Source organism: Lepus europaeus, chromosome 7 (assembly GCF_033115175.1).
Source record: "Lepus europaeus isolate LE1 chromosome 7, mLepTim1.pri, whole genome shotgun sequence".
Classification (NCBI taxonomy): Eukaryota; Metazoa; Chordata; class Mammalia; order Lagomorpha; family Leporidae; genus Lepus; species Lepus europaeus.
The window spans coordinates 14,983,517-15,007,768 of record NC_084833.1 but is presented as its reverse complement, the minus strand read 5'-3'; the positions used below and the strand labels follow the sequence as shown (position 1 = coordinate 15,007,768).

The following is a 24,252-nucleotide window of genomic DNA, read 5'->3' as shown; positions in this document are numbered from 1 at the left end:
TTAGCAAAGGTGGTTATTTAGAGTTCTGGTTAACTGCAAGTCATAATATGGAACATTAATTTATCCCTTTTAAGAAATCATGGTCAACACCGTTAGTGATAAAATGTGAAAAGATGCCCAAACTGCAATTTTATAGAAGAAATGTCCTTAATTACTTGCTGCAGGGCACAGATCACATCCTTATTCCTTAGGCTGTAGATCAACGGGTTCAGCATTGGGCTTAAAAAGGAGTAAAAAACTGCAACTACTTTGGACTCCTCAACAGACTTCTCTGATGGGGGCCTTAAGTACATGCAGAAGAGGGTTCCATAAAATATGGTGACTGTGGTCAAGTGGGAACCACAGGTGGAAAAAGCTTTGTGCCTGCCTTCAGCAGAACGGATCCTCAAGATGGCTGCAAAGATGAAAAGGTAGGACAGAAGAATGATGAAGAGAGAACTTGAGAGGGTAAAGCCCGCAACGATGAACATTGCCATCTTTTTGACATAAGTGTCGGAGCAGGCCAGCATTATGAGAGGAGGATCAGCACAGTAGAAGTGATTGATTTCTAGGGAGCCACAGAAGGATAAGTGAAAAGTCAGCAGTGCCTGAGAGAGTCCATTAAGAAAGCCGTAAATGTAAGGGAAGGCAACCAGAGAGATGCAAGTGTTCTTGGACATTCTGGTGCTGTAATGCAAAGGGCTGCAAATGGCTACATAGCGATCCAAGGCCATTGAAGCAAGGATGTAAAACTCCGTGATCACCAGGGCAATGAAGAGAAGACATTGTGTGAAGCATCCAGCATAGGAGATGGTCTTCTGGTCTGAGAGGAAATTGTTCAACATCTTTGGAGAAATATTGGAAGAATAGCAAATGTCTACAAAGGAGAGGTGGCCAAGGAAGAAATACATGGGTGTTTGGAGGTGGGAATTGGTCCTGATCAGCAGAATCATGCACAGATTTCCTGCCATTGTGATTACATAGATGCCCAGAAAAACCCCAAACAGGATCTTCTCTAGTATTGGGTCATCTGTGAGTCCCAAGAGAATGAATTCTGTCACCATGGTGTGATTTGGAGTGGACATTTTCTTATTCCAAAAAACTGAAAATGACAAAAAAGTGAGCTTCTGTCTTATTGAGACACTCATTTTATCATTTACTCATTTATCTATTTCTCTAAGAGATAGCTGCACTTCTCTTTTCAATAAATGCATCAGCATATCTGTATTATATTTTCACAATATATCTCTGGATTACCTTTCTATCTACAATTCAAACACATACATACACACACCTCTATTTTTTTCAAACTTGAGTGCTATTACATAAAAGCATACAAGAGTACTTAACAATTTTTGAAGATGGAAGTAAAATATAAATTTATAGTTCTTCAAAAAAAAAGCTTTTAAGGTCACACATTGTTCCTTCATGATATACTTTTATCATAAACTTTTTCAGGATCTCTTTTATGTATATATTTCAGCTTCTTTGCACCAAATTAAACTTAGCTTTCAATGCCATTTCCCATTACCTTTTGCAGTGCCTTCAAATATGAATATATATATATATATATTCACTTAGTTATCTCCATGTTTGATATTTTTCTCTGAATTTTATGGCAAACATTCAAAGGTAGGGAAGTAAGAAATGAATATAGCCAACTCATTTATAATTTAAATGTACAAATGAAGAAAGCTGGATCCCCAGAAAGCTTTCCATCTTATTATCCTATTGTTTCAGACACAAAAAAGAGGATGAATATTCAGTACCACATTTTCACTTAAAACCCACAGTTTTCTGGCTTAACTGAATGTTCTGAAATTTATCTCTTGATATATGATTAAAAGGATATAACTCAAGAATTATTCTTATTTCCCTGGCAATTTTCCCCCATGTATTTGTGTGTACTGCAAACCTTGATTTATTCTGCTGTTCTGAGTGATGAAGTTAATGCAGTGCAGAAATTCTCCATTCTCAGAGATCATACAATGTAGAAAAAAACATGTTAAATGATATGTAATGTGATATAAAAGCAAGGACTATGGAGAAATATGAAGGTGGGATACCCATAGATATTCAGAGGAGAGCTTTCTGAGAAAATAATATTAGAAGAGTAAATAAACAAAGCAAGAATCAAAGATGAGTATGCATATTTTTGGTTCACACATTCTTCTGTCTCTAATCCACTCATGAAAATATTTCGTTAGGAATGCATGGATCATGTTTAAGTGTGCCCTCAGTTTCTAGATCAAGTCATTCTTTCTGTCTCAGTTCTGCTACAGAGCAGTACGACTGTGAAAATTACTACTCAAGAACTGCACCCTAAAGCCATTGTTTGTTTGATTCACAAATAAATTCCTTTATCAGAAGAACTTGTATGAAGTAATAGATTCTTTAGGGAGAAAATGATCTGTGAACATATGAATGTAAAAGTCAAGGACGATTGCTGAAAAATTTTCCACATTGATAGGATACTATTTTCCACATTAAAAGGAAAGAAAAACTTTAATGAACAAATGTAGATAATAACCTACCTGTGAATATTGGCTCACCATATTTTGTGAAAGCAAGGTGGGAATATTTATAATGTAAGTCTTAGGTATTGCCTCTAGAGTATTTTTAAGGATAATTCTAAACAACCAATTATTATTATTTTTTTTTATTCCTCAAGAGCATAACCTTAATTTGGTGCTTTGATAAGCTGGTTTCTCCTTTGTGGCCAAAATCCTTACCTACTATTTGGATGCATGTCTTGACATATATGTGCAGAAGGCAGTACAAACAGATAGACTTATTGTAGGTTTTTAGTGTAGCAAAGACAAGGATATTATACTTGTTATTATTAAGTTTTTTCTCTATAGACAGTGTGGGAGGTCATCTAAAGGAGTGAAATGTAGGATGATGTGGTAGGTAAGAGATATGAGAGGAAATACATGATAGACGAGGCAGCTTAAAATAATATAATCAGCAGAAGGAAGGTCTGGTGAGAGAGTTGATGGTTCTTTAGAGGAGAGACATGGGTTTATGTGGTAGCAATCTTCCATACTGAATTAATGTCATGAACATATGCTGAAACTAACACAAGGATGAAAACTAGGACTGTTTATAAAATTGTTGATTCATCACATTTGTGATTTAAAATGAGGACTAAATATAGAAGAAAGAATAGTCAAACACTGTCATGGTGTTAGGATAAGGAAGATAAGGGTGTTTTCATAACTCTGTCTTCCAGGACACAGAGAGTTCCAGGTCCATGCAGTGAAGGGAATCAAAGTATAGTCTGATCAATACAGGCAAAGCATTCCTAATTGAGTTAGATCCACAAATAATGAATTACACTGTCAGAAATTAGTCAATAAGATAAAGTTTATATCAATATCAAAATAAATATTGTTATTATTCCATGAAATTTGAGATTTGAGCATTTTCCATGTATTCTTTTTCTGAAATGGAAATGGAAAAAGTTACTGTATTTCATACTAAATCCTTCCATAAATTAAATTAATAAAATTTAAAAACTAAGACTTAAAAATTAAGCATAGCGATAGAATGAAAGGTTTTTAGCAATATAAAATAGGCATGCTGATTCACTGACATTTAATGTGGACAACTTATTTTTTAGAGATCAGAATGCAGATTTTATTCTGAATAAATTTTGTTCTAAAAGACTTATTTATTGATATAGATTAATAGATAACATTATAAAAATCATCAGATTTACAAAATCATTTTTCTAGAATAAATAGGATTGGCTCATTATAAAAAAATAGGTTTACATATATATACATTTATATATATTATATTATATATATTATATATTATAATATTATATATACTATATATAGTATATATAATATAAAGTATATATATATATATATACTTAAGTACCTATTTCATGTCTGGAAGGGGAATATATCCATAAGTACATTTTAGATGCTAATGCTTGGGAAGGGTAGAGATATAATTTCAGAAACAAAGTCCAGATAAGGCTCCGAAGATGTGAGAGAGCTTGTCTTAGTTAAAAGAAGAGCTACAGGAAGGTATCAAGAATATATGTAGAAAAAGTGAATATTCTCCAATAAACTTCCCGAATATGTACAAATTTCTGTCTCAGAGTCTGTTTGCCAGAAACCAAGTAAAGGCACCATGTATGTATACATATATATTATATAGTGAAATTGAGATTGCATATATAATAAAGAGCTAACTATTGGAATTGGAAATTAAGCACAGATCAATCAGTGCTAAATGATTTGATATTTCTAAAAGATACCACCTCACCCACTGTGTTGACTGACAAGATGGGTGCATGTACACATATGTAATACTCTAGGATTAGGAAGTAGACCTCAGTTTATTTTTATTTTGCTTTTTTCAGCATTTTATTGCTTTATTTTCATTTTTGACAACTTTATGTAATTTTACTGATAATATATTTTAATTTACATTGTACTAAATGGCTTAATGCCTCTATTAAATAAAAAATTCAATAAAATAAAGTTGAAAGACCACAGTCCAGCAGAAAAGTAGGCAAGGGCTATAAACAGTAATCAAGGAAAAAGATGTTCAACTTCATCATATAAAGTGAATTTTTAAATAGTCATAAAATCATTGAAACTATATTAGTATATAAATCCTATCAATATGTTGTATTTGACAGACAGAGGCAAGAAAATAGGGTGAGAGAAATGATAGATATAGATTAAGATAGAGATGGAGATAGAGACAGAGATAGAGATGAGAGAGAGAGAGAGAGAGAGAAAGAAAGACAGAGGGAGGAAAGAAAGAGAAACATTCTCATTTGCCAGTTCACTTCCCAAATGCCTGCAAATGCCAGGGATGAACCAAGGCCAAATCCAGAAGCCTGGAATGCTGTCCAGGTCTTCCATGTTGGTGACAGGGAGCAATTTCTTGAGCCATCACCTGCTGCCTCCTGAAATCTCCATAACATGAGGCTGCAATCAAGAGCAACACTGAGACTCAAACACTCACAAACTTATATAGCATGCAATCTCCTAAACTGCTAGGCCAACTGTTTGCTTGATATACCGCATTTTAAATCATTTACTTTAACAGAGGGAAAGAGCTTAAGCAGTCATAATAACATTAGTATGAAAAGTATCTTCTATATAACAAGGTGTTTGATAAAGTGGCTTTAGAGTATGCGTTTCTGTAAGATCTTCTTTATGACCCCTTTCACATCCTTATTTTTCAAACTGTATATGAAGGGGTTTAGCATGGGAATAACCACTGTATAAAATACAGAGACAATCTTGTCCTGCTCCATTGAGTAGCTAGATGTAGGGCGTAAGTACATGAAGAGAATCGTCCCAAAGAATATGGTGACAGCCATGAGGTGTGAGGCACAGGTAGAGAAGGCTTTGTACCTGCCCTCTGTTGAAGGTATTTTCAAGATGGCAATGAGGATACACAAGTAGGAAATGAAGACAATTGTAACACAGCTGATGATATCAAAACTGGAAAAAGCCATGATCACAATACCATTGATGCGAGTGTCAGAGCAAGAGAGTTTGAGCAGGGGTGGAGTGTCACAGTAGAAATGGTTGATCCTATTCGAATCACAAAATGACAATCTGAAAGTCATCCCTGTGTGGATGGCAGCATTTCCAAAGCCTGCTAGGAAGGAAGTAGCTATCAACAAGAAGCAAATTCTCCCAGACATGATGACTGGGTAAAGCAGTGGGTTCCAAATTGCTGCATATCGGTCATATGCCATCATGGCCAACAGGAAGCATTCAGTCCCCAGGAAAGAGCCAAAGAAGAAAAACTGGGCAGCGCATCCACTGAAAGAAATAGCTTTGTTCTCAGACACAAGGTTCACCAGCATCTTAGGAGTGACCGAAGAGGAGTAAGAGGCATCTACAAAGGAGAGGCTGCTGAGAAAGAAATACATGGGAGTGTGGAGACACGGATCAATCTTAATCAATATGATCATCCCCAAATTACCCACCATGGTTGTCAAAGAGAAACAATACAAAGAGAACACCCTGTAGATCTGGATTGTCTGTGAGTCCTAACAGGATAAATTCCTTCACTTCAGTTTGGTTTTTGCCTTGGCTGTCTTTCATATATCTGATCATTTGAGCTGTAATAAGAGAAAATATGAAACATAGAATTTGGTCAGATGAATTTATGATAGAGTCATAAAAATATTTTCTTGACACATGTATATTCTAACAGAAGAATTTAGAAAGAAAGCCTAGTAAAGAAGTATGTATGGTTAAGGGTTGCACTTCATGTCAAAAGACATATACGAGTATTGGATTTGTTGCCACCTAACGAATGATCTTGGGGCAAATGATTTGGATCAATTAGCTTTGATCATTTTCGGAATCAGCTATTTTTAATAACTATAGGAAGATATTATTAAGATGTAGGTATTATGATAAACAAAATAATTGATATATTAACCTATGTATACAACTCTGGGAGAAGGTGATAATTTTAATTTAGAATATTGTCCTTTTTCTCTGCACTAATAGAATAACTTAAAAATATTAAATTTGGCAATATTAGTCAGCAATATCAAGCAAGGAAAACAGTTGATTCTCCTTGGGGGAGGAAATCTTTAAAAATTTATGACTAAGGATCCAGCACAGGATGTATTCATTAATACTTAGAGCACTTGATATTGTAACCCTGAGAGTTTCATTAATATTCCAGAATATATATTGTTACATTAAAAATTCATGTATCTCTGGAAAATAAAATTTAACTCCAATCTTTCTTAGAAATCATTTTCATCAAATTGCATTATTAGAAATAAATCATTTGTTTCATATTTCATGTTGTACATCATAGGCTTCTATTTCCCCAATATTCTGAAAAATATATTTCTTGCTCTCTGCAATATCTTCCCACCCCTGCTGAGAGTTTACAGTCAACCCTATAGCCGAGAGACACTTGAACTGTGCTTTAACTTCCTTTGAGTTTCTTAAAATAATAGTGAAATATCCAGAAATAATTCAGTAGTTTAAAAGAGTTTTGAAATATTGTTACTGATTGTTGTTTAGATTTCTCCTAATGATCTAACAAAAATTATAGTAATAAAAAATGGATGCTACAGCATGTATTAAATATATTTTCTTAGTCTCTCCGTACTCTGGTAACTTGAGCCAATGGATACTTGAGAAAATTAACACGACTTCAGATGAGTGTTAAATGAACAGACTGATTCATAAAATTTCCTTACCTTTAGTAACAGTTTTATTTCTATTGGATCCCTTATTTCGTTGTGTTCAATGCCTACATTCATCAAAAACAGAAAAAGAGAAAAAGAAACGTAAATCTTTTCTCTTAGGAAGGCACTCCTTTTTATTCTCTGAAGCAGCATGCAAAGTGAGAACAGATTTTAGAGACCATTCATCATAGATGTAGGAAAACTGAACTGCTAGTCAGCTTCTCTCTGATAAGAGAATTGTTCTGCATTCAGTATAAATTGGGTCCTTTCTTCTACCCTAAAACAGTTCTATCTGGATAAATAATGTTCTTAAATTACTGTGAGGGAGCTATAATATTGGTTGCAGTTATTTCCAATTGTAAAGTATTCAGAACCAATTTTGGAGTGAACCTCCTGATTTCTTTTAGGAAATATATGCTTCTTGTTGTTTGATCTATGGGGACTGTAGTTCTCATGATATTACTCATTTTTTTTTCACTTTGAAATTAAGAAAATCACATACCAATTCCTGACTTCTTTCCTTACCCTTGAGACATGTCTGCCCAGTGGAGAATGAATTTTGAGCCCCATATTCCCAATAACTATTAGACATCTTTCTACTGTTTCCCATGATAGCTGGTGGTTTGGTTCTCTTGGGAGAATCAAAATAATCTACAAAAATGGCACAGTATCTCTACCTCTGACAGCATCTCCTATAAGGGCTCAGTGTTCATTTAAGATGCTATGCTATCAGATAAATACTTAAAGTTAAGGTTATATATAAACACAATGAAATACTATTCTACTTTGAAATGAATGAAATTCCATCATTTGTAGTAAAATGGATAGAACTAGAAGACAACAAGATAAGTGAAGAACACCAGACACAGAAAGACAAACAGCACATATTCTCCCTCATATGTGAGAGCTTAGTATAAAGCAAATTCAATCTGAACATAGAATGTTCATTACTAGATGCTTAGAGAGGTGAGAGGTATAGAGGTAGGCTGGACAAAAATAAAGGGGAAATTGTGTGTGAGAATTTGGGTGTGGGGTGTATAAGAACTCTTGGCACTACTTCACAGTTTTTGTTTTATAAATTTATAAATACTTGCAAGTTAAAATATTTTTGTTTGTTTATTCACATAGTAATTTTTTTAACTTTTATTTAATGAAAATATATTTCCAATGTACAGCTTATGGATTACAATGGCTTCCCCCCACCATAACTTCCCTCCCACCCGCAACCCTCCCCTTTCCCGCTCCCTCTCCCATTCCATTCACATCAAGATTCATTTTCAATTCTCTTTATATACAGAAGATCAATTTAGCATATATTAAGTAAAGATTTCAACAGTTTGCACCCACACAGAAACACAAAGTGAAACATACTGTTTGAGTACTAGTTATAGCATTAAATCACAATGTATAGCACATTAAGGACAGAGATCCCACATGAGGAGCAAGTGCACAATGACTCCTGTTGTTCACCCAACAAATTGACACTCTAGTTTATGGTGCCAGTAACCACCCTAGGCTGTCGTCATGAGTTGCCAAGGCTATGGAAGCCTTCCGAGTTCGCCAACTCTGATCCTAATTAGACAAGGTCATAGTCAAAGTGGAAGTTCTCTCCACCCTTCAGAGAAAGGCACCGCCCTCTTTTTTTCTTTTTTAAGGGAAAGGGTGTATTGGGGAACACCCAACAGACTGGAAAGCTGATTCCAGCCAAGACTGGGAGAAAAGTCACTCATCTTTTATAGTTAGAGGGGTTTGTCTGTAGAGAAATTTTGAACAATTATACAGCATTAAGTGGGGAAGAGGACCATCAGTACACACAGGTTGAGAGTAGAGCCATTGGTGGTAGAGTAGAAGTTACGATTACAAAGAAATGAGGCAGGGTCTAGAACAAAAGACAGGGTCTAGAACAAAGGACAGAGTCAATATTAGAGGAGCTAAGAAAGGTGCTGTCTAAGCTACAATTAACTTTTCTGACTGAGAGACAAATAGAACCTGATAGAAGGGGCTTGATAATAATCTGTTGGGCTTTGGGCGGCTGTCTGGGGAGTGAACCAGCGGATGGAAGACCTCTCTCTCTGTCTCTACCTCTCTGTAACTCTGTCTTTCAAATAAATAAAATAAATCATTGAGAAAAAAAAAAGAAAAGAAAAAGAGCTTGTCCAAATAGTTAATACAGATAAGAACTGGAACTCAAACACAGTTTTGCCAGAATATGCGTTGTTAAGTTGAAAGAATTAGGCAGGTTAGGCAGGTTTAAGATGGAGTTGCTTGAGCTAACTGCATATTGTTACAAATTGACTAGGCTTGCAATAATCTTGTAAGAAATGTGACTGCTTTCATAAGATGGCTGAGCTTGCAATATGTAACCGATTTTAGGAACTATAAAGGCTGAAGTTAACAGAAAATGTACCCAACCTATATCCTGTTACAACACTACAAGTTACCACACACTACATACCCGGCTTGACGACCCCTGCCCTTGCTTGCTCAAGCTAAAGATAAAAACCGCAAGGCACGTACAGCATGTAACTTCTTCCTTTATCCTGTAATCATTTAGGTTACCCAATGAAATTGTAACATAGTGGAAATATGCTAATGTTGTGGTTTTAAGCCTTAAATACTCTGTGAAACTGATGATCGGGGCCGCTCTCTCTGCACTGCACTAGAGGGTGCTGCTGAGACGGCCCATTTGCAAATGAAATAAACTTCCCTCTTGCCCTTTGCATCGATTGGTGTGGAGATCGTGTATCTGGGGTTCGGTCGATTTGTGGGACACCTGCTTCGGGGGTCCTACAAAGTATTGTGTCACAGAACCCAAAAGTAGAAAACAGTACGTGAAAAATATTCTTTGATGTTAGGTATGAGTACCACACACACTGCAATGATTAATGACTTATTTTATATCCTCTGGTCATTTTGGTTGACTCTGCAGTAATATATATGGAAGTACTGATGATGCTGTTTGCTGGTAGAAAGGTATTAGGAGTAGAAAGGGGGAGTGGCTAAATATGTAACTCAATGAATTCGACAACCCGTTGTTGCAAGAAGTTACTTAATATGACATGCCTAGAATTCAAAGGTGGTCTCAGTGGAAGTGACATTCCTCTGGGGACATTATGGAAATTTGTGATTATCTTGATCATGAGGGATACATTATCGAATCTAGGGAGTGGAGGAGGAGATACAAAAAACCTGCACTGTGTGGGACAGTCTTTAATAACAAAAAATTCTTCATACATCTTGTGATTTTCAATTATTCTGCCCATTATTTAAATACTTGATAGGATTATTTAAGCCTTAAATTTACCTCCATTTTAATGGAAGCACACTTTATAGCATAAACATGACAACTTTCCACAACTTAATTTATAAATTTAAAATAGTTCTGGTAACAATATACTGCTTTTTCCTAGACAAGTTAACCACAAAATTAAAATGGAAACTTTTTTAAGTATATTGCAGCCATGAGAATTCTGGAAAAAAATTGAAGTTTAGCTAGACCTACTTGTATAAAATTTATCAAAAAGTCTATATAATTATAGTAAAATGTTATTGGTGAATAATTTGTATAGAATTAGTGAATAAGTGAGGAAATAGGAAAAAATCAGACAAAGACCCAAAGGAGTGATTTCAAAATTCAATGTGTGATATTTAGCCACTCTTCCATTTCTACTCCTAACACCTTTGGTTCAATTTCTGCCAGGAACCTATGTCATCAAGACTCAATGACATCTAAAAGCAGCTGACATTGTCCCATCAAGCTTTTAAAAATCAAATTTACTCGGCCAGTGCCATGGCTCACTTGGCTAATCCTCCACCTGCGGCGCCAGCACCCCAGGTTCTAGTCCCAGTTGGGGTGCCGGATCCTGTCCCAGTTGCTCCTCTTCCAGTCCAGCTCTTTGCTGTGGCCCAGGAGGGCAGTGGAGGATGGCCCAAGTGGTTGGGCCCTGCACCCACATGGGAGAGCAGGAGGAAGTACCCGGCTCCTGGCTTCAGATTGGCACAGTGCCCGCCATAGTGGTCATTAGGAGAATGAACCAACGGAAGGAAGACCTTTCTCTCTGTCTCTATCTCACTGTCTATAACTCTCTCTGTGTGTCTCTCTCTCACTGTCTAACTCTGTCTGTCAAAAAAAAAATCAAATTTACTGTATATTTGCTGAAATTTCTGGTGAAGCAACAATGCTTAGTTTTCTAAAAGTGACCATTATTGCCCATCAGTGCTGAGCTTATATGTCTACAGCTTTGCACATTAAAACTTTTCTAGATGCTTCTCAGTTCTTAGAGGAGCCCTGGCAGTGCCTCTGTAAAAACTGAAACCTGAGCAAAACATCTTCAATAACCCTTTTAATTTTTACTGGAAATGTAAAGACACAGTGCTTCAATCTGCAGGGCAGTGAAATCCAAAATTTCTTCTTGCTAAAATCCAAAATTTCTTCTTGCTAAAAGATGCACCAAAAGTTCCTTGCATGCAAAAATACAAAGCAATTAAAGCAGTTTTTTTTTCCACTGGAAGTGGACAAAATCCTTTGAAAAGTCCCAGGTAACAGGTGCATAGAACTCTAAATGAGTGTTTTAAAATTTAGGCTTCTTCATTCCCTTAATGATGGTTTATTTAAAAGAACTTCTATAAGACTTTGTTTATCATAGCTCCCTGACAACATTTGAGGGATTTTTTTTTAAGACAGCAGTGTTGAAACATAACTGATGAATTGCAAAGAACTGCACATCTTTAATGTGTGTGATTTGATGAGTTCAGAGGTATTCAAATACCAGAAATTCCATCATCACAATGAAGTTAATAGACACAATGAACACCTCCCATAATTTCCTTGAATCCCTTTCTTTCTGTTTTCAGTTAGAAATAATTGTTTATTTATTATTTTATTTAACCATTATAACTATAGTTTAATATGTTTTCATAGAATGTGGAAAGTATTATCCTCTTTGAAAAGATTTTCAAGTATTGACAAAGGACCTTTCTCAGTCACTCAGAATCACAGCATGTACTCATGTTTGGGGACACAGTGCTCCTGACACTTTCAACCATCACAGAAGTGTCTTCAAAACTCCCCTGTGTTTTCTTCTTTTATTATTAAGGTTAAAGGAAAAGAAGATGAAATTCTTTGGGGATGACAATTCATCAAATTTTTTTGAGTCTCCTGTGAATTCATAAAGCATTTCATCATATTTCTTCTGGGAAAATTTTTGTGAGTCTGAGACATAAATACCTCCTGCACACAGGAGCAAAGGTGAGAGGAGCACGTAGCTCAGAGAAAACTAACAAAACAATTGGATGCCTTTAGACTCTTCCCAGAATATTTGGTCATAAACCCATCAGAGAAGAAGACATATTCAACCTCTCACCAACAGGTAGAAAACAATTCAGATCACAGTTGCATCATGGGACAGAAGGAGAGAGATGTGACCTAGCTGAGTGTGGTGTTACAGTGTCCAGTGCTTCTTTAGGCGTGAACTCTACTTGACACCAGAATCACTCCATTTAAAAATTTTAAAAAGAGATGTAGGCAATGGGTTTGACTTTTGGTTATCTCTTCATATGTGTGAATGAAGAAAATTATGGAATTGGAAGGAATTCTAGAATACACAGATAGGGAAGCTGCATCAAATGCAGGAATTATCTAAGATGTGACAATTAATCAGTGGGAAAAGAGAGTAACACTACATACATCATCCCCAGACTCTATCTCCAGTATTTTCAAATGAACTTGCAAAATCAAGTAATACTTTGAAGTCTAAAATATACTTCATCCATATTTGCTTCCATAAAATAATATTTTATGATCTCTTTTGAGACATTTGAGTTTATTGGTAATGATTGAGTGGTTTGTTAAATTGATATTCTATAGTTTCTTCAAGAATCAGACAGCTTGAACTTTGACTATGTGGGATTGAAAAGTAAAGATTCTCTTTTCTTCAGTCTTAGTCAAGCCTGTTTTTGAGTGTTATATTTCTATTTATTTATCATTTAGTGAAAGTGCTATAGAACTAAAGAAGCACTCCCTAATACATCATCTCTGTGAAGTAAGCAGTACTCATTTTCCCCAGGAGCTGATTGCCCAATGATATACTAAGTTAAAATATCTTTATTTCAACATAATGGCCAAACCCTTTAAGCACTTAGCATATGACAGTCACTGAATTCAGTACTCTATATAGTCTTGCTCATCTTTACAGAAAGCTATTTACAACTTAACAATAGTATGAATTAATAACAATTCAATAGATGAAAATCTATGGCTGAAAAAAGATAAGTAGTGTGCTGGAAATCCATAGCCGTATATGATAAAGCCCGGATTTATCTTTCCACTGTAACAGAACTGTCAGTGTGCTTTCAGAAGCACTTCATTTAGCCAGAACATTGGATCTTACAGGGGTAAGAGAATGAGTTCCTAATCCCATTTCACAGCTGAGTAAAATGAACGAATTGGAACATGCCCAGCTGTGAGTCAGTCTCACGCTTGGTGCTGTGTTAGTACAAGGTATTTCATACTTCTCTAAATACTGCAATCTTTCATCCTCTCTGCATGTTAGAGATTGATGACTGAGTCTGCTCACTTGTCTATAGAATTATGAAATTAGCTAAATGGTTCCTTCCATTTTCAGCATTGGTATCATTTTTCCCTGTTGGTACAGAGCAAGAATCCACTAACAAGTGGTATTTGTTTCCTGGTGCATTATTTTCAGGTTTCTACATGACACATAAGGGGAAAACATGAAAACATCACTCTGGGTAATTGGCAATCCTTAACAACTAATTCACTGTTACTTTCCAAAATTTCTCAGTCTAAATTGTTGTTTCCCAGCCAACCTAATCTATAAAATGATGTGCGCATTCACAAGTAGTAAGAATGCCCTGAGCTGGAGCAGGGGCAGTTTCTCCAGTGCTTTAAACAATAGCTATATAGGGGAAGGCATTTTGGTGCTGTGTGTTAGGCTTCCACTTTGAATGCCTGCATCCTATGCATACCTGTTGAAGTGCAGACTTGAGATCCAGCTCATCCACCTCTGACCAACCTTCCTAGTATTGAGCTTAGGAAGGCAGTGGGTGATGACCCAAGTTCCTGGGTCCCTATCATCCATGTGGGAGACCTTGTTGGATTCTAGGCTCCTGATTTCAGCCTGGCTCAGCCCCAATAGTTGTGAGTATATGAGAAGTAAAACAGGGCATAGATGGAATGTGTCTCTCTCTTTCTTTCTCTCTCACTCCTTCTCTGTCACTTTTCCATTCAAATAAACAAATAAATATTTTAAAGATAATTATATTAAGATGTAACTGACATGTAATAAATGAATATATTTAGAGTATACAAATTTTGTTTTAACATATGTGTATACCCATGAAACCATCACACAAATCAAGACAGAAAATTGTTATGGTTCACAATAATGAATTATAATACAATATGAAGTATTGGAAGAGGAGCTGGAAGGTTCTTAACAAAAAGAAAAGATAAGGAAATGCACATTCAAGTTGACTGGTGCAATAGGTTTACGTTGTGTGTGTGTGTTGGAATATTGCACTGTGCCCTATAAAATATTTAAGCATTATATGATGAACAAAAATTTCAATACATTTTTAAAAGATTGCAAACTATCAGCCCTATAAGTTTTTTTTTTTTATTCATGGTATCTCTCCCCTCCCGCTCCCCCTCACACACAATCCCAAAACTTGATCATTGATCTATTTTCTGTCATTATTGATTTTCTTTCATTTTAACAATTTTTGTAAATGGAATTACACAAATTGTAATATTTTCTCTGTGTTTTTTTCATTTTCTTATCTTGAAAACTATGCATCATATTTCATGTTCAATAGTCTGTTCCTTTTCATTGCTGAGTATTGTATCATTTCATAAACATACCACAGTTTATTTATCTGTTCACCCACATATAGCCATTTTGTTTCTTTCCTTTTTTTACATAACTAGATCATAGAGTTCATGTGTATGTTTTTTATTCAGTAAGAAAAGTGCTTTCCAAAGTATTTGTGCTATTTTATATTTATACCAATAATAGAAATTTCAATGATTCCACTTATTTGTCAACACTTGGCATGGTCATTCTTTTTTAAGTTTAACTTTTTAACAGGTGTACAGCCATATTTCATTACAGCTTTCATTTGCATTTCAAGAATATGAACATCTGAGCATGTTTGCAACATATATATTCATTGGTAAGTGTTTAAACTTTTAAACTATTTCTATGAATATAAAGAGAACATATTTCAAAGATATAATTCTAAGAAAATAAGGATACTTTCTTTCCTTCATCCCTCCCTTTTTGCTCATTCTTATTACATTGTTTATTCTCTTAATGTTGAGTTTTAAATTTTCTTTGTATCATGTAAGTACAAATTCTTTACCAAAAATATGTTTTTCAAGCAGCTTCTTGCAGGCTTCTCTTTTCAGTTTATTTTCCTAACTGACCTAGTGTATAAATTATTGCACACATTTACAAAATATTAAAAATGATTTGTACAGAAAAAAAATTAGAGCTTTATTAAACATAAACTCTTGGGATAATGCATGGCATTATTAGAGCCTGTTCTTTACAGTGATTAATTATATTGTGTGGAAATCGAAAAATCCAGGTGTACCTTTCATTATTTTTAAATCCTAGGATTTAGGATAACCTACTTTAAATGTCTATAACCTCTTTTTTTCCTTGAGTATTAAACCAATAAAAGCAGATGCAATCTGTATTCTCCCTTCATGTTTATATAGTATATAGCTACTTATTTCTAATTTACTTACATTTGTTTATTTTGGTTTGGTTTCCCCCACTACTCTCCTAATCCTGCAACTGGGCAGATATTCATCCATTCAAAATAAAAAAGGCTTAACAAATGCATGGCACTGTAGGATCACTGAGTTGGACAATGCTTTCTCAATTTCACCTGAATGATATGTCCTTGAATCTTTACTAATTAGTCTGAAACAGTATTATTCAAGGACTCTCATTATGTCCCCACACCTCAACGCTGAGTAATTCTAAAAGAGACACAAGTAGACCCAGTCTGTTTCTATGTATAGCAGACAGCACAAGAGACAGAAAGGTAGACATAAAAAGTTTCAAATGCCACCAAATAGCATCTACACATAAGGTAACAATGTGAAAAAGATTTTTAGTGTCATATCCAGTTTTGCTGCTTACTGGCTATTGACTTTGTTAAGATTATTCAATATCAGGTCTTGTTCTTTTTGGATATAATATGGATACAATAATAGCATCTACTTCACATACCTCTATGAATGAAATATAGCCAATATTCAGGAACTTCAAAATTTTTAAAAGAATATATTATTTTCCACTGCCATTTTTTATATTTCTGACCACTATTCCAATATTTCATTTTCTGTGTGTGTGCCTGTGTGTGTGATTTGTTTTATTTTTAGATCCTAGGGCAATTCATTTTCATCTTTTTACCCACATGTAATGAGAATCAACGCTTATCCCTCATCTACATTTATTTTGTTTTGTTTTAGAAAGAAGCAAAGAAAACTCAACACTGCACTTCTTTACTGATGAATAAGACAAGTAATTGCCCATACCAGGTCAAACATTTAGTATACATGTGATAAATGACCTCAGAGTACCAAGGACATTGAAGAGGCAGAACTTGACATTTCCAAGAAAATACCATCTTCTCCTATGTAGAATGGACACAATGAGAAGGCCCATAACCACCACCATAGCCAAAGTCATTGTTCCTATTGGTCATAGAGTCTAATTACTGGAAAGATTTTTAAGAAGCACCACAAACACAATCTTCATGTATTGTACTAGTATATACATAACAATGTCTCTGGAATGTGATTGCTTATCTTTATTTTGAGTATCTTCTGTGATAGGAAATTTACTACACACATCAATAAATCCAGGTACACATACTATTGAAGCAATGGATAAAGAAAACCACTCCCTGGTGACTGAGTTTATCTTTATGGGCATCACTCAGGATCCTCAGCTACAGATCATCTTCTTTGCAGTCTTCCTCATTGTCTACCTGGTCAATGTGGTGGGGAACGTGGGCATGATCATCCTGATCATGACAGACACTCATCTGCACACACCCATGTATTTTTTCCTCTGCAACCTCTCCTTTGTCGACCTGGGCTACTCTTCGGCCATTGCTCCCAGGATGCTGGCTGACTTCTTAACAAAGCACAAAGTTATCTCCTTCTCCAGCTGTGCCACCCAGTTTGCTTTCTTTGTAGGTTTTGTGGACGCCAAGTGCTATGTCTTGGCTGCCATGGCCTATGATCGTTTTGTGGCCATCTGCCGACCCCTCCACTATAGCACCCTCATGTCCAAGCGAGTCTGCTTGACCCTCATGCTTGGATCTTATCTGGTGGGTCTTGTGAGTTTAATAGCACATACTTCCCTCACCTTCAGCCTGCATTACTGTGGTTCCAATATCATCAACCACTTTTTCTGTGAAATACCACCGCTCTTGGCACTCTCTTGCTCAGACACCTACATCAGCGAGATCTTGCTCTTTAGTTTGTGTGGTTTCATTGAATTCAGCACCATCCTCATCATCTTCATCTCCTATGCCTTTATCCTCATCACAATCATCAGAATGCGCTCAGCTGAAGGTCGCCTTAAGGCTTTCTCTACCTGTGGGTCTCATCTTACTGGTGTCACCCTCTTCTATGGCACTGTCATGTTTATGTACCTGAGGCCAACCTCCAGCTACTCTCTGGACCAAGACAAGTGGGCCTCTGTGTTCTACACTATTATCATCCCCATGTTGAATCCCTTGATCTACAGTTTGCGGAACAAAGATGTGAAAGCTTCTTTCAAAAAACTAATTGAGAAAAGGTCTCAACAATAAAATATGAAAATATGTGTTTACCACAGTGTCAGAAGGATGATGACAGCAGATAGAAATGCAAATACCTGGTCAAATAACTCTATCTAAGGAACTCTTTCTTTCCTGAGTGAATGTATAATTCTGAGGGGAAAGAAAAGTACATTAACAGTTTTGAAAAATAAGCTAAAGGGCCAGCGCCGCGGCTCACTAGGCTAATCCTCCGCCTTGCAGCGCCGGCACACCGGGTTCTAGTCCCACTCGGGGCACTGGATTCTGTCCCAGTTGCCCCTCTTCCAGGCCAGCTCTCTGCTGTGGCCCGGGAGTGCAGTGGAGGATGGCCCAAGTCCTTGGGCCCTGCACCCCATGGGAGACCAGGAGAAGCACCTGGCTCCTGCCATTGAATCAGCACGGTGCGCCAGCCACAGCGCGCCAGCCGCAGCGGCCATTGGAGGGTGAACCAACGGCAAAGGAAGACCTTTCTCTCTGTCTCTCTCTCTCACTGTCCACTCTGCCTGTCAAAATAAATAAATAAATAAATAAATAAGCTAAAGAAGATGCATTTGTTTTTTAAAGATTTATAAAATTGATTTATATATTGATTAGAAATTGAGGCAGAGCTTGATAGGGGAAAGACAAGGCCATTGTAACTAAAACATTTTTCTCAGTATCTTGAAATATATCAAGTCTAAATACAGAAAATATACATAAAATAGGAATGAATGTGGCCAGTGTGGTGGATGATTTAAATCAGTCTGGTATCCAATCAATTCACATATTTAGCAAAAACTTTTTAAGGGCCAGGATCTGAAGCATATAAACATAGATTGCTTTATTGTATAATCTCTATAAATCTTCTGCCATCGACAGCAAAATTAGGAACCATATACATTCCAAGAATGACAGAGATAATGTGCTGCTAACTACTTGTGAGCTTACTAAAAGGACCCTTTTCTTTTATGACCTCAATTTTTCCATTATTCAAATAATTGGCTTCATTTAATAATCGCTGGGTCTTTGATGTCATCTGCCTAGTAATAGAAAACGGAGAGCACACAGCATGTGTCAACTTCAAATATGGACACCCTTTTAGCCCTCAGGCACATCTCATAACTTTAGAACTCTAAGATGTAGTTTGGAGCATTCTCTAAAGTAATTTTGGAAATATCATAACTATTGCAAGATTAGTTTACTGGCTCCCATGTGCAATTTTTCCTCTCTTCTCATCTTTTTTTTTTTTTTTCAGATCAACAGATCTTTTATAGTGTTGTTAAAATACCACAAGACATAATCCGGATTCTTATTTTTGTAGCAAGACAAATTTTAGATCTTATCATCAACCTGCTGAACTATTCCTTGTGCAGACACATGGATACTATCCAAATTTTTTTTCTGATATCCTAGAATTCAACTGTTTTTAGGCCCTAGCCTTTTCCATGCTCACCACCTTCATGCCCAGACTCTTATCAAAAAATATTCTCATGAACTTTAAACATGACATATCAATAACTGACATTTCTCCTTCCAAGTTCTCCAAGCTACACAGTTCCAGTTAAACACAAGAATGTCAAATGTCAGGCACAGGAGAAGGTAATGGACTGAGACTTTGGGAAAGCTAACTTTTTTTTCATTCGTGCTACAATTCTGTCACACAATAAATTTTAAATACTTGGGATCAAGAGTGTGTCTAGTTCAAGGCCAACATTGTGGTATAATAGGTAAAGCTGCCACCTATGGGGCCAGTATCTCATATGGGTGCCAGTTTGATTCCAAGCTGCTCTACTTCCAATCCAGCTCCCTGATAATGACCTGGAAAAAAATAGCAAAAGATAGTCCAAGAGCTTGGGCCCCTGTGCCCTGGGGGAGACTCAGAAGAAGCTCCTGGCTTCTATCTTTGGCCTGGCCCAGAGCTGGCCATTGCAGCCATATGGAGAGTAAGCCAGAGAATGAAATACATACATACATATATACATATATATATATATATATATATGTGTGTGTGTGTATGAAATATATATGTGTGTGTCTATATATATATATATATATGATGTGTCTACATCCATGTTCAGCATGGAAAGCACCAAAGAGTGTTAGGAGCAAAACAGCAGGTTTTCCAATAGCAACACTGTACATGAGTCATGGTTTAAAATCACTCACTCATATCATGAATTCCCAAACCATATCCTCAGCATCATAATAAGGAGAAATACTACTCTATAGTTAATGGGCAGACGTAAGAGACAGCCTTCAGTTCCAAAGAACAGACTGTGTAAATCATTCACGCTGTGTAAAGCATCAGAAAATAGGTCTTTCTTTTTCCACTAACTGCATAACAAGTATACGTTATAATTAAAAGAGAAGTTGCTTTAGAATCAGGAATATCGTTGAATCTTATTTCTCAATCTTCTAATCAATGATTTTGTTGCTAAAGAACTACCTTTTTCTCAATTTTTGGTTATATTCCTTTAACAAAAGAATTAAGGTCTTACAACAACCATTAAGTCCTCCATATGTTCTTACAAGAATCATGAGAAACAGATATCTTCCTTGTTTAAAATAGAATAAACCTAAACCCAGATCATCCAACATTGAGTGGTAGAATAACAACTGATCCAAGGGTTGTACTTTCCACTGACTTTTGAGAAAATCGGAAAGAAGCCTCTATATAGGTTTTGCTATTTTTCTAGTTCGTGATGTTTTGAAAAATAATTTGAGCAGGATGCATTAGTTTTTTTTAATTTTTATTTTTATTTTTTTTTTTGACAGGCAGAATGGATAGTGAGAGAGACAGAGAGAAAGGTCTTCCTTTTTGCCGTTGGTTCACCCTCCAATGGCCGCTGCGGCCGGCGCATCGCGCTGATCCGAAGCCAGGAGCCAGGTGCTTCTCCTGGTCTCCCATGCGGGTGCAGGGCCCAAGCACTTGGGCCATCCTCCACTGCCTTCCCGGGCCACAGTAGAGAGCTGGCCTGGAAGAGGGGCAACCGGGACAGAATCCGGCGCCCCAAGCGGGACTAGAACCCGGTGTGCCGGCGCCTCAAGGCGGAGGATTAGCCTGTTAAGCCACGGCGCCGGCCTTTTTATTTAAAACTGAAATCATTTGGTTTTAACCCACCTCAGTTTCTTCATCCTACAAATTGGAATATTACTCACCATTTAGCATTTTTCAAAGTGTAAGCTATAAGGTCTACAAAGTATCTGTCACATTAAAGATGCTTGATAAAGAACAAGCTTTTTCATTTTTCCTTCGTTTATGTGTTATCTAATTATGCCACTGATGTTAAATAATAAAGTGAGGACCTCAAATGTTTTAATTTTCCATGCAGTTTTGATGGTAGAATTATTCACATAAACATATAATGACAAGAGAAAAATGGACAGAAGTAGGATCATCTTGGTCTTGATCTCACTCTTCAGAAATTATCTCAAATAAACCTCTTATTATTCTGTATTTTAATTTTTTATCAATAAAAAGTATACTGTTGTTTGTAACTAATCTATTAATTTGTACAAGTAAGAGATTAATAAATGTTTTATGTTTGAAAAGTCCTGACTTTTCCTCCATGCTTTAAAAAACTGTTTCAAATAATAAATTGAGCAATTTTGCTAGCATGTCAATCACATTCTCTGTAACAGACTCTGGATATCATATTCTGCTGACTCAACTCTTGAGCTGTATTATCTCAAGTGACAAGTTTCTAAACAACCAGTGCTCAAAATTTGATGATCAAAATGATGTACATGCATGATCCCATGGAGTTTACATTTTATAAGGAGATAAGGTAACTATCCTATATCACAAGAATAAAAATAATTGCCAAAGAGGATTCACAAGATACCATGAATGTTCACACTGGAAAGATAGCACAGACTCTTGGGAATAAGAAAATACTTCATGGAGGGAGAGAATCAGATTTGTCTTTGAATAATGGGCCAAAAATTAAATAGGTTAGCAAATGAAGTGGAAGATACCAGAAGGAGGGAAAAGGGAGCAAACATCTTAGAAAAAAAAAATGATCATAAAGTAATAATTTGACATAGAAGTTAAAATGCTACTTGGGATGCATGCATCCATATCAGAATGTCTGGGCTGAAGTACCAGCTCTACTCCCACTGATGTTCCTGACTTGGAGGCACAACATGATGACTCAAGTTAATCGGATCTCTGCTATCCATGTGGGTGACCCATACTAGGCTCCTGGCTCCTATCTTTGGCCTGGCCCAACCCAACTATTGTGGGTATTTGGGAAGTGAACCAAAGATGAGATTCTCTCTCTCTCTCTCTCTCTCTCTCTCTCCTTTTATTTTTCTATCTATTTTTCTATCTATATTTCTCTCTCTGTTTCACTTTCTCTTTTAAATAAATTAAATGCTTAAAAAAATGTATTCTGGAGCACACACCGTGGCACAGTGGGTTAAAGCCCCAGTCTGCACTGCCAGCATCCCATATGGGCTCCGGTTTGAGTTCCAGCTGCCCCACTTCCAATCCAGCTCTCTGCTATGGCCTGGGTAAGCAGTGGAGGACAGCCCAAGTCCACAGGCCCATGCACCTGCATGGGAGTCCTGGAAGAAGCTCCTCGCTTCCGGTTTTGGATCAGCTCAGCTCTGGCCATTGCAGTCATTAGGGGAGACAACCAGAGGATAGAAGATATCTTTCTATCTCTGTGTGTCTTTGCCTCTCTCTGTAACTCTTTCTTTCAAATAAATAAAATAAATCTTTAAATATATATATATATATATATATATATATATATATATATATTCTGGTCATTTTAACTGGGTGCCCCAGGGAGGGTTTGGAGGTGACAGTGAAATGTAGCTCAATAATTTGGCACTAATTTAACCAGATTGGAGTTTATACCCTGGGGAGTGTATCACTTGTGGATTCTAGAAAACATTCTTTGCTCCCAAAAATCCTGTTACATGTATATCAGCTGAGTGACCTTGGATGAAATCAACCTGGAAACATAGCCATTAAACTGATAAATCTGAATGGACTGGCTACTTGAACCAATTGTACTGGTATGGATAGTATACTTTTCTTAATGGGATCTGCATAAAATTCTTATACTTAGCCCCACATCTGGTCTTCTGGAACTCCATCCATGTCTCCTACATGGGTTACAAGGCCCACATACTCTAGCCATCTTCTGCTGCTTTCTCAGCACATTAGCAATGAGCTGGATTGGAAAGAGAGCAGCCAGACTCAAACCAGCACTCAATATGGGATGCAAACAGTGGCTTAACCTGCTGTGCCACAACACCAGCCTAGGCAAAGTCCTTGTCTTAGTATTCCACGTTCTGTTCCTTCAACCACCTCTCTGGTATTATTTCTCTTTGCTCCCCTTTATCCACCAGATTCTTTTGTAAAGTTATTTCTTTGTTATCCATTTTTTAAAAGATATGTGTTGTTATCTGGAGTGGGGGAAGATAGAGAGAGTGAGAGAGAAAGAGAGTGAGCAAGAGAGAGAGAGAGAGAGAGATCTTCCTTTTGCTGATTGACTTCCCATTTGTCCACAATGGCCAAGAATAGGCCAGGCCAAAACCAAGATCCTGGAACTCCAATCTGGTCTCCCATGTGCATAACAGGGGCCCATTAGTACATGGCCATCTTCCACTGCTTCCTTGGGTGCGTTATCAGGGAACAGGAGCAGAAGTGGAGCACTCCAATATGGGATGCTGGTCAGTGTTATAACCAGTGCCTTAACCTATACCACAGCATTAGCCCCATAAAACTATTCCTCGGCCAACTCTTATATTTGCCACCTCTGTGTCTTTACTTATTCTCTTCCACCTACACTCTACACCTCCTTGACAGTTTCACCTCTATGATCTGGGCTGACCCAGATTTTTCTGTTTAGGGCCGTCTTAAAGAACACACCTTAGGCTCTGACATTGTGGTGTAGCAGGTTAAGCTGCCTCCTGAAAATCTAGCATCCCATATGGGAGCTGGTTGGAGTCCTGGCTACTCCACTTCTGATCCAGCTCCCAGCTAATGTGCCTGGGAAAGTAGCAGAAGGTAGTACTAGTACTTGGGGCCTTGCCACCCACATGGGAAACTTGGGAGGATTTCCAGACTCCTTGCTTTTGACTGCTCCAGCCTCAGCCATTGCAGCCACTTGGGGAATGAAACAGTAGATGGACACTTTCTTTCTCTATTTCTGTCTCTCTGTGCCTTTCAAGTAAATAAACAAATCTTAAAAAAAGAAAAAAATACACATCAGAAAGTCGCCTCTTTCCCA

General features: G+C 36.8%; 3 protein-coding genes across 3 annotated transcripts; 1 reads left to right on the top strand and 2 right to left on the bottom strand.

The window, feature by feature from the left end:
- Window positions 1-92: 92 nt before the first annotated feature.
- LOC133763631 (olfactory receptor 5M10) lies at window positions 93-1,064 on the bottom strand. The gene has a single exon (XM_062197429.1). It carries the CDS (start codon window positions 1,062-1,064, stop codon window positions 93-95), a length of 972 nt encoding a protein of 323 aa, XP_062053413.1.
- A 4,070-nt stretch (window positions 1,065-5,134) lies between these two features.
- LOC133764242 (olfactory receptor 5AP2-like) lies at window positions 5,135-6,080 on the bottom strand. Its single transcript, XM_062197916.1, is given in 2 exon segments — window positions 5,135-5,960; window positions 5,962-6,080. Coding segments are annotated over 2 exon segments (945 nt in total).
- An 11,021-nt stretch (window positions 6,081-17,101) lies between these two features.
- On the top strand, window positions 17,102-18,037 carry LOC133763630 (olfactory receptor 5AR1). Its single transcript, XM_062197428.1, has one exon. It carries the CDS (start codon window positions 17,102-17,104, stop codon window positions 18,035-18,037), a length of 936 nt encoding a protein of 311 aa, XP_062053412.1.
- The last annotated feature ends 6,215 nt before the right edge of the window (window positions 18,038-24,252 follow it).